The sequence below is a fragment of the Gossypium arboreum genome, chromosome 10 (genome assembly GCF_025698485.1).
Source record: "Gossypium arboreum isolate Shixiya-1 chromosome 10, ASM2569848v2, whole genome shotgun sequence".
In the NCBI taxonomy this organism is placed as follows: domain Eukaryota; kingdom Viridiplantae; phylum Streptophyta; class Magnoliopsida; order Malvales; family Malvaceae; genus Gossypium; species Gossypium arboreum.
In genome coordinates this window covers 17,727,676-17,737,728 of record NC_069079.1, presented here as the reverse complement: position 1 = coordinate 17,737,728, position 10,053 = coordinate 17,727,676, and the positions used below count along the sequence as shown (strand labels likewise).

The window sequence follows — 10,053 nt, the reverse complement described above, 5'->3', positions numbered from 1 at the left end:
TTTATGTTAGTGTGACATGTTAAAAATGAAGTAAATTTGGTATCCATATAACAAAAAGAAAAACATTATAATAGATTTAAATTTATTATAATAAATTTAAATTTAATAAAGAATTTTAACGATGCTAATCATTCTTAAAATTCACATCATCAATTTAATTAAAATAAAATATTTAAAATAATTAATGATATTATAAAATTTAAGATATCAAATTATATCAAAATTAAAATATATAGATTAAATCTCAAATTTAAGCGAAATATAAAAACCAAATTAAAATTTAATCATTCTTGTAATTAAAAAAGAGATATTAAAATTAAAATTTACCCATTGTAATCTATGTCAAAAAGATTTAGTGAAGGCCTTTCCTTTTATATATATAGTTTGTATAGATATACTTACTATTGATTTTCTTTCATATATAAATTGAAGGGATGGTATGTTTAGGGGAGCTTTTGGATGGGATTACCAAAGAAAAGTTCCATCCTCTGGGTTGAATTTTGATTATTGTACTCCAATCTTGGATTTGTAATTGTATTAACCATGCATATACCAAGGCAGTGATTTGCTCATTAAAATGCATCAAATGTTCTACTACTAATATGTGCCCATTAACCATGGATCCTCTTTTCTATATGCTCCTATTTTTTGCTTCTACTGTCTTTTTTTTTTATTTTTTTCAGACTTCTTATTTATTCTATAAACATTCAGTCGGCCACGTTTTATGGTATGTGCCAAGTTGTAAAGCTTTTCACAAACATTTTTCATAACCACGATATATAAACATTTTTCATCATAATGCATAGAAATTTATTCTTCCTAATAGAGAAAAAAAATGTGTATGTAATTCAAAATTATGTATTTTTTAAATATTTTATTTTATTTTCTTCTAATTTTTTACCTCTGTCAAGTATGGATGGAAAGAAAAAGTAATTTTCTTTCCATTACTCTTACCAAGCATACATATGGAAAGAAAAATTATGTTTTTCATCTTCCAAATTTCTATCCATTGAATTTTACATCCTTCCAATTTTCTTTCCGCTTTACCAAGCAAAGCTTAAAGGTATGCTTGGATGGATGAAAAAAGTAGAGAGATGAGAGAAAGGAATGAAAAAGTGGAAGAAAAACAAAATTAGAGTGTGCTTAGTAGGGAAGAAAAGTGAAAGGAAAGAATATAAGAGGGATGACCATTTTATTCAATTTTTCCAAATTGAAGATGAAAAATGATCATCCCTCTTATTTTCTTTACTCTCACTTTCTTTCCGACTAAGTACACTTAATTAATATTCTTTTCACTTTTACACTCCTTCCTCTCATCCCTCCACAAGTTCAAATTCACTTTTTATTATTATTCTCCCACCCATTTTTTAGGGATATTTGAAAAGTAAGTCCTTTGCACATATTGGAACATTTTCAAAAATAATTTCCCCTACTTAATCTGATACAAAATTTTGTCTAATATGAATCTCGGATATAGGTATATCAACATGCAACTCACTCATTAATTTAGGAAGTGGTTCAAAAAACAAAGGGATTTAACAAATATTTTAGCTTCCCGAATCTATGATAATCGATTCAAGTGATGATCAATTTGTATCAAGGACAACGGTGTCTGCTCATAAAATTTAACAATTCCCATGTTATTTTCTCCCCTGATATGGGGCAGAAAACCAACCTATAATGCGGACTTTAGTCCTAAGCCAGTCTCTAATTCTTGTGGAAACATTTCCTTGATTTTCTCAATGAACTTAAGCATAGTCTCCAAGCCTTTCTCATCTGTTAAAATTGAAACAAAATAAAATGAGAAAAATATGAGTACCGGATTTGCAACCTTGAACCTTGAGAGATGAAGCATATAGCTATGGTGAAGAAGGGTTCTTTCTATTTTCTGGAAACAAGTTCTGTGGTAGTGATACTAACCGAGTTTTGGCACCGTGTGTCCCATTGAGTGATAAATATGTAAGGGATTCACAAATGATCTCAGTAGCGTGAACCCTCGTTCTTTCAGGAAATCCTTGTCTCCTGATTAAGAAATTTGACATTTTCTGAGAGTGACAGACGAATAGCAAGTCCTAAAACTTGCTCTTATGGTTTTTCATTTTGGAATCAAACATCGAAGATAAAGAGAGCATGCATGTAAATGCTAAACAAAGAATCATCAGCAATGCAGAAAGACAATTTGCATCTAAGAAGAAAGAGGTCAAACTCGTTTTCTAAGTTTAAAAATGGCAAATTTTGTAAATAAAATGGGATTTCAGTGGATCTTGCTTCCTTACAGATGTAGTAATTTTCTTCATATTTCCAGAAGATTTATCTAGAGATCGAATAACCTTTGTTCAATTTTCCATGGAAATTAAGCGAGAATATAGAAATGTGATGGGGTAAACCATAAGTTTCTTTGGCATCCTAAAGTTAAAAAGGTTTCTTGATCGAGAATGCGTGCTCTTTTTACTCAAGTGGACTCAGTTTAGGATGCTTGTGGTCTGGGCCTACGTTTGCCCGACTCTTCGTTGTGCACAAAGTATCAATGTCCAACACTTACATCTGGCATATATTCAGGCACGGGTATTGAGGAATATCACTCTTTAGATACATGGAAAAACTTTTAAAGAACTGAACATATCCATGTCTAACTTATACTTGTATTCAGCATTCACACAAGAGCCCAAGTAGCTCTAGCCTATCAGCTTAACCTTTTGTACTTTGTACCTAACAACTTCAGTAAAGAACAAAAAATTTTCTAAAGCTTATGCCAAGGTTTGTTGTATCCATATGCTTTAAGACTTCATTTACTGTATAGCTTTCAAGATAAATAAAAATTTACAGATGATGTGCCAAAAAGAACTGCTAAAACTTAGAGACTGCTAGGTCTTATGTCCTATGTTGCTCCAACTCTTCATTTTTCTTGAATCACCCATGTCCAACACTCGTATCCAATGTATTTCAGGACAAAAAGTTGGGGATGTTACCATTCAAAGACTTCAAATACATGGAAAAAACTTGGAAAATATTTACCCTTGCCAAATAAATACCCATATCCGACACTCATACTTGAGTACAAGTAACATAGCTCCAGCCTATATTGGGACAATAGCAACTGTGGTACGGAAAAAGAACATCTTTTACTTTTGCATATTTTGTTGCTGCCTTTTTGCAGCTTCTTGTTAACTTATTAGAAGGTTAGTCTGGCATGCTCAAGATCAATGAAATCCAAAAGGTAACTAAGGTCTATGATGCTACGACTCTTAATTTCTCTTGCAGTACCTATTTCTGATACCCGTGTTGAACTTGAGCATAAGAATGGGAATATGATCCTCCAAGGACTCACATACACTTAGGTTATCCAAAATGTAGTAGAAGTGGATAAAGGGAATTAAAATTGCAAGAATAAGTCCTAAAGTTACCAATCAAATGAAGAGATGGGCAGTCAATTGGAACTGAATAAACATTAGCAAGCAATTTAGGCGGCCCAGACTTCAATTCTCGAAGTTCAAAACCTGATATTATGATCACGAACTTTATCTTTGGCACACTAGTAAAAGCGGCACCCTGAAAATAAATAAAAAGAAATTCAAGCAAAACCAATCAAATTTACAAATACCTCATCTTGATTCTCAAAGAAGCTTCAAAGGGAATACCTCTCTTTGCATTGGAGGCACCACAGATGCTAGCATTCCACCCTGAAATCCATGAAATTAGCCAATCCAACTGTTAATTTTAGTAAGGGAACTGAAAAGGGTTCTTTTCAATGATTTCAATTAGTTTACCTGGGAAAAACCCAGTAGACCATCAAAGGGACCATGTTTAATCATATAATCTTCTATGCATGCAATACATTCATCGAAATGAACACACTCTATCTGGGGGAGAAAAAACAAAAAAATAAGAGAGATATTTCATCTAAATGGAGATTACCCAAAGACGAAATACAGGTTGGAAATTGAAAGATCAAACCTCGTTGACTTGATACCATTCATAATAAGGAGGATCATAAAGGGATTCAACGTCGGATTTTCCTCTAGCAGGAAAGGGAGCGTCGAGAAAATCGAAATCGAAGTTGTTGAGCACGGAATGAGGCCACTTTCCCATCATTTTCTTCAGGATTTCACCGCTTGTTCTGAATCCATGGAGGCATAAAACTCTGGGTTTGTTCCTCCGAACTTGATTTCCCCCCATTTCTGACGCTTATGTTACTTTTTTCTTAACAATAATTGATTTCTGGAGTTGAGGAATGGGCGGAAGTACAAGTTGCAAGTTTAACTAAGCCTTATCATCAATAAAATATTTATATCTTTTGCGTGCTGCAGTGGTTTACCCACCAAAGAACGACACCAGGAAAGAAAGAGTACAAAAAATTACGAGCATTTATACTATAATCAATGGCGGATGGCCGTGAAGCTAGCCAGGGACTTGGCTCCAAATACCTAGGAAACATCTCTCAAAATGAAGTTTGACAATTTGTAGAACACTTGCCTGTCATTTAATTGTTTTTTCTAGTAATTCTTCTTTTAAGGGCCGACCTAAAAGCCTCAAATGTATGTCTGAAATTATTAAAGGGTAAAAAATGAGTTTGGATGAAAATATTATTTCAGTTTAAAGTATGAGTAAGTATGAGCCAACATGGTGGGTAGACAGCGAAAACGTGGATTCCAGAATTTGAAAGATAGATTTACAAACAGGATCCAGAGCATAAAACCTCTCTCTCAAGGAGGTAAACAAGTATTCATTAAAAGCATTTTACAAGCTATTACTAATCCAATGTCATGTTTTTTTTCCCAAATATCTCTGTGGTGAAATGGAACAAATTATTGGTAATTTTTTTGTGGTAGAAATGCCATGGTAAAAGAGGCATTTATTGGTGTAATTGAAAATATTTACTCATGTTAAAGGAGGATGGTGGTCTAGGCTTTCCGGGTTTAGTCAAATTTAACATAGCACTAGTAGCAAAGCAAGGAAGGCATTTGTTATGCCATCCGGATTCGTTACTGGCCCTTACTTTGAAAACGAAATGTTACTCGAATTCTGATTTTATGGAGTCAAGATTAGGAACAAACTTTTCTTATATCTGGAAGAGCATTTAGGCAGCGAAAGGATTGCTCCAATTAGGCATGTGTTGGAGGGTGGGAATGAGAACTAGAATATCGATATGAAATGATGCCTGGGTGCCAAACTTGGAGAACTATGAGCTTCAAAGAAATGTAACGGGTCAAAATCTAAGATTGGTTTCTGAACTTATATATCAAAATTCGAGGAAGTGGAACGAGGATGTAATTACTAGTTTATGTCTATTGAAGAGGCAACAAAAGTCATGAGTAGTCTTCTCTCTTGTCATTTATATGAAGATCGACAGGCTTGGAGCGAAAGGATTGCTCCAATTAGGCATGTGTTGGAGGATGGGAATGGGAACTAGAATATTGATATGAAATGACGCCTGGGTGCCAAACTTGGAGAACTATGAGCTTCAAAGAAATGTAATGGGTCAAAATCTAAGATTGGTTTCTGAACTTATATATCAAAATTCAAGGAAGTGGAACGAGGATGTAATTACTAGTTTATGTCTATTAAAGAGGCAACAAAAGTATGAGTATTCTTCTCTCTTGTCATTTATATGAAGATCGACAGGCTTGGAGCGAAAGGATTGCTCCAATTAGGCATGTGTTGGAAGATAGGAATGGGAACTAGAATATTGATATGGAATGAGGCCTGGGTGCCAAACTTGGAGAACTATGAGCTTCAAAGAAATGCAATGGGTCAAAATCTAAGATTGGTTTCTGAACTTATAAATCAAAATTCGAGGAAGTGGAACGAGGATGTAATTACTAGTTTATGTCTACTGAAGAGGCAACAAAAGTCATGAGTATTCCTCTCTCTTGTCATTTATATGAAGATCGACAGGCTTGGAGAGGTAAGGCGACAGGGGAGTATTCTGTGAGAAGTGGTTACAAGTTGTTACTAAAAGAATCTACGAATTTGGTGCCTAATCTCTACCAAAATTCATCCAAGCAGGTATACAAGAAACTATGGCAGACAGAGCTACCGAAAAAAATAAAAATTGCATTCTGGAAAGTTTACAAAAACTTTATTCCTACTTACAACAATATACAAAAAAGAAGATTGAGGAGCTCGGTAGCATATTTTTACCCCATGATTGGCATATTTATGGATGATTTTTCCTTGGTTTCATTGAATTTGATGCTCCTAATCCTTTAATTTCATGTTTTATACTCAAGAGAGCTTAGGATGGCGAAAAAAGTAAGAAACGGGCCAAAAAAGGACAAATTGGGCCTAAATCAGTGTTTCACACTGCCTGAGCACTTCCACACGGGTGATCCACATGCCCGTGTGTCATGGCCGTGTCAACATTAATCCAAGTCAGAATTGCACACGGCTTGAGCACTTGTACACGGGCGTGACACACGGCCGTGTCCCTGTTGAGCCCAAGTCTAGTTCTACTCAGAAAAGGCTAATTTTGGGATATTTTGGGTATTTGAAAGTCTATATAAACACCCTAGAAGAGGATTATGGGGGACACGGAGAGTTGAAGGCAGAAAATACTCAAGGACAGCCATCAGAATCACCTCAGAGGCAGGATCTACATCAAGACTGAAGAATTCCATCCAATTTCTTAGAAGTTCTTTGGGTTTCTTTATGTTTTGTTATTTCCCAAACTTTGAAATGTTTTCCATCATTATTATGAACTAAACTCCCTAAATACCTAAGGGAGATAAAACCTAAGACGGATCTTATTATTATTTGAGTTATATGATAAATACTTGTTCTTATTCTTAATTGTAAATTTAACCCTTGCTTTAATGTTTCAGGAAATTAATTCAGGTTTTTGATGTCTTTATTCAGTGGAGCAAAAGTTTCTGTTTAATAGTAGATCATTCATAATTAAGCGGAGTTGCATGCAATCTTAGAGATAGGACGACGTAAATCTGCCGGATTAGAGTCAAATCTAGGGTCTATAGATCGAGTTAATGCGACAATAAGGGTTTTAATTAGAAAGAGATTTCAATTAATCAATCTAGAGTAAGTTGTCTTTAGTCTCAAGAGAGATAATAACATAAATCTGGGATTTCTACGGATTAAGTCAAGTGAATAAATCGTCTAACTCAAAGGTAATAAGTGAAGTCTAGGTGGATTCTTCCTTGGGTATTGTCTTTTCCATTGGTTTTCAAAAAAGTATTTTTCAACTTTAATCTCTGTCGCAATCTTAGTTAATTAGATAATTAGTTTTAGATAAAACATTTTCTTAAATTTTAGGCTTGGTAATAAGAAGATACTAACTACTAGTACTTTTAGTCCTCGTGGGTACGATATTTTCGGTCTCACCATAACTATACTACTGTTCGATAGGTGTGCTTGCTTTAAGTTGAATTTTTAGTTAGTTTTACGACCATCAAGTTTTTGGCGCCATTGTCGAGAACTAAGATATTAGGAACGCTTAATTTTTATTACTTTAGCTATTTTTTAAAAAAATTTATTGCAATTTAATTTTATTGTTAATTTTGCTTAAATTTCTAAATTTTCTTTTATCTACTTCTGGCAGGTTTTTATAGTTTATAACTAGAAAAAACTCGTCAGGACCTCTACTTTTCGACAGTGAAATTGAAAGCACAGCTCGCAGAAACCGAAGAGAAATAAGGCGAAGCCTTCAATACATAGAGGAAGGGCAAGAGGACGAGATTCATACCACAACCGAGGAGATGGTTGAAAATCAGAATAATCTGCTACCTCCTGTGGTTGCTGCAAATCCAGTAAATCAGAATCCTGCTCCTCGTACTATGTATGATTATGCTAAACCTATTTTAACAGGAACTGAATCGAGTATAGTTAGGCCTGCTGTTGCTGCAAATAATTTTGAACTGAAACCTAACACTATTAAAATGATACAACAGTTTGTTCAATTTGATGGTTTACAGGACGAGGATCCAAACACTTATTTAGCAAATTTTCTTGAATTCTGCGACACCTTTAAGATCAACGGCGTTTCTGACGATGCTATTCGCCTTCGGATGTTTCCATTCTCATTGAGGAACAAAGATAAACAGTGGTTAAACTCGTTACCATGAGGGTCCATCACTACTTGGGAACAAATGACCGAAAAATTTTTGCTGAAATATTTCTCGCCTACTAAAACGGGGAAACTAAGGAATGATATCTCTTCTTTTGTGCAGATGGATTTAGAAACTCTTTATGACCCATGGGAGAGATACAAAGACTTATTGAGAAGGTGCCCTCACCATGGGTTACCTCTATGGTTGCAGGTTCAGACTTTTTAGAACAATGTAAACCCCTCAACAAGACAACTGATCGATGCAACTGCCGGTGGAACTTTAAACAATAAAACACCTGAAGAGGCTTACGAATTTATTGAAGAGATGTCACTGAATAACTATCAGTGGCAAGTTATGAGAATAAAGCCGACAAAAGCAGCTAGTGTTTCCAACCTCGACGCGATCACTATGCTACCTAACCAGGTAGAACTTTTAAATAAAAAGATTTATGGTCTGTATGGTTCTACTCAGGTACATTATGTGATGAGGTGTGATTCAAATGGAGGAGGAGCACACAACGCAGATTATCCATCCTTCAGCCCTAGCACCGAGGAGGAACAAGTCCACTATATAGGTAATAATTCTAGAGCTCAAAATAATTCGTATAGCAACACTTATAATGCAGGTTGGAGGAACCATCCCAATTTCTCGTGGGGTGGTCAAGGAAATCAAAGACCACAACACCCTCCAGGTTTTCAACAACCATCTTACCAACAAGATAATAAACCAAACCTTGAAGAGATGCTCACAAAATTTATCTCGGTGTCAGAAACTCATTTTTAGAATACCGAAACAGCATTTAAGAATCAACAAGCGTCGATCCAAGGGCTCGATACTCAAACAGGATAGCTTGCTAAGTTGATTTCTGAATGACCACAAGGTAGCCTACCAAGTAACATTGAAACTAACCCAAGGGAGCAAATTTATGCTATTACTGTGCACAACGATGAAGGGTTAGTTGAAGCTGAATCGAAACTGAGACAAGACAATGTGGAAGATAAAGGTAAGGTTGATGTAAGCAATGGTACACAGAAACTGGTAAGCAAGGAGTATAAACTTCGTGTGTCATACCCCAATGTGACAAGGAAAGACCACACAGACGAACAATTCGGTAAATTCCTTATATTATTAAAAAAAAATTACATATTAACTTACCGTTTATTGAAGCTCTTTCGCAGATGCCAAACGCAATGAAATTTTTTAAAGGAGCTCTTGGCTAATAAACGAAAGTTAGATGATGCATCGTACGTGGAATTAAATGCAGTTTGCTCAGCCATCTTACAAAATAGGCTACCCAACAAATTGAAAGATCCAGGGAGTTTCACTATTCCTTGTTAATTGGTAGTTTAAATATTAAGAATGCATTGGCTGATCTAGGGGCAAGTATTAATGTCATGCCCTATAAAATGTTTAAACAACTAGGTCTTGGCAAACCCAAACAAACTAGGATAAGCATTCAATTGGCAGATAAAACAATTAGATTTCCTAGGGGTATTATTGAAGACGTGCTTATCAAAATTGACAAATTTATATTCCCAGTTGACTTTGTTGTTCTAGACACGGATGAGGATAGTGACGTACCTTTAATTTTAGGAAGGCCCTTTTTAGCAATTGTTAGAACTATCATTGATGTTGGCATAGGTGAATTGATACTTTGTTTTGGAGATGACACAATTAAACTTCAAGTTCGTGATTCTACTAAAATATCTAGTAAATGAGATGATTGTTTAAGTTCTGATAATTTGAGTAATATTACAACTTAAATTTCTTTACAGGAGTCCCCTAAGAAGAATGTGATGGAGCTTCATTCTAATCTATGCCATAAAAACAAAGCGACTCATGAAGAACGAAGGCTTCAGATCGATGAACTAGATGAATGGCGAACACATATCAGGAGAAACCAAAAGTACACGATGAATCAAAACGATGCCATAATGAGCATAGGGATGAAACAAAACAGGTCGGGGATAAAGTATTGTTAAATGAAAAGAAT

The 10,053-nt window shown here is 35.0% G+C and overlaps 1 protein-coding gene and 1 non-coding gene across 2 annotated transcripts; both read right to left on the bottom strand.

The window, feature by feature from the left end:
- Nucleotides 1-1,545: 1,545 nt before the first annotated feature.
- LOC108458194 (uncharacterized) lies at nucleotides 1,546-4,624 on the bottom strand. The gene is made up of 6 exons (XM_017757492.2): nucleotides 3,955-4,624; nucleotides 3,768-3,860; nucleotides 3,639-3,680; nucleotides 3,405-3,549; nucleotides 1,921-2,022; nucleotides 1,546-1,776 (listed from the first exon to the last, which is right to left on the bottom strand). Exons 1-6 carry the CDS (start codon nucleotides 4,174-4,176, stop codon nucleotides 1,676-1,678), a joined length of 705 nt encoding a protein of 234 aa, XP_017612981.1. The 5' UTR covers nucleotides 4,177-4,624; the 3' UTR covers nucleotides 1,546-1,675.
- Nucleotides 4,625-8,147: 3,523 nt separating this feature from the next.
- LOC128282915 (small nucleolar RNA R71) lies at nucleotides 8,148-8,254 on the bottom strand. Its single transcript, XR_008273265.1, has one exon. It is a non-coding gene; the product is annotated as a small nucleolar RNA R71 (small nucleolar RNA).
- Between the last annotated feature and the right edge of the window lie 1,799 nt (nucleotides 8,255-10,053).

What these genes read in the sequence shown, in the direction of transcription:
- LOC108458194 (XM_017757492.2), bottom strand. Translation starts at nt 4,176, where the DNA reads ATGGGGGGAAATCAAGTTCGGAGGAACAAACCCAGAGTTTTATGCCTC. An exon ending in AATGGTATCAAGTCAACGAG is followed by an intron (nt 3,861 to 3,954) that starts GTTTGATCTTTC and finishes TTTCTCCCCCAG; the next exon opens with ATAGAGTGTGTTCATTTCGA. An exon ending in CCCATCTCTTCATTTGATTG is followed by an intron (nt 2,023 to 3,404) that starts GTAACTTTAGGA and finishes TTTCTTAATCAG; the next exon opens with GAGACAAGGATTTCCTGAAA.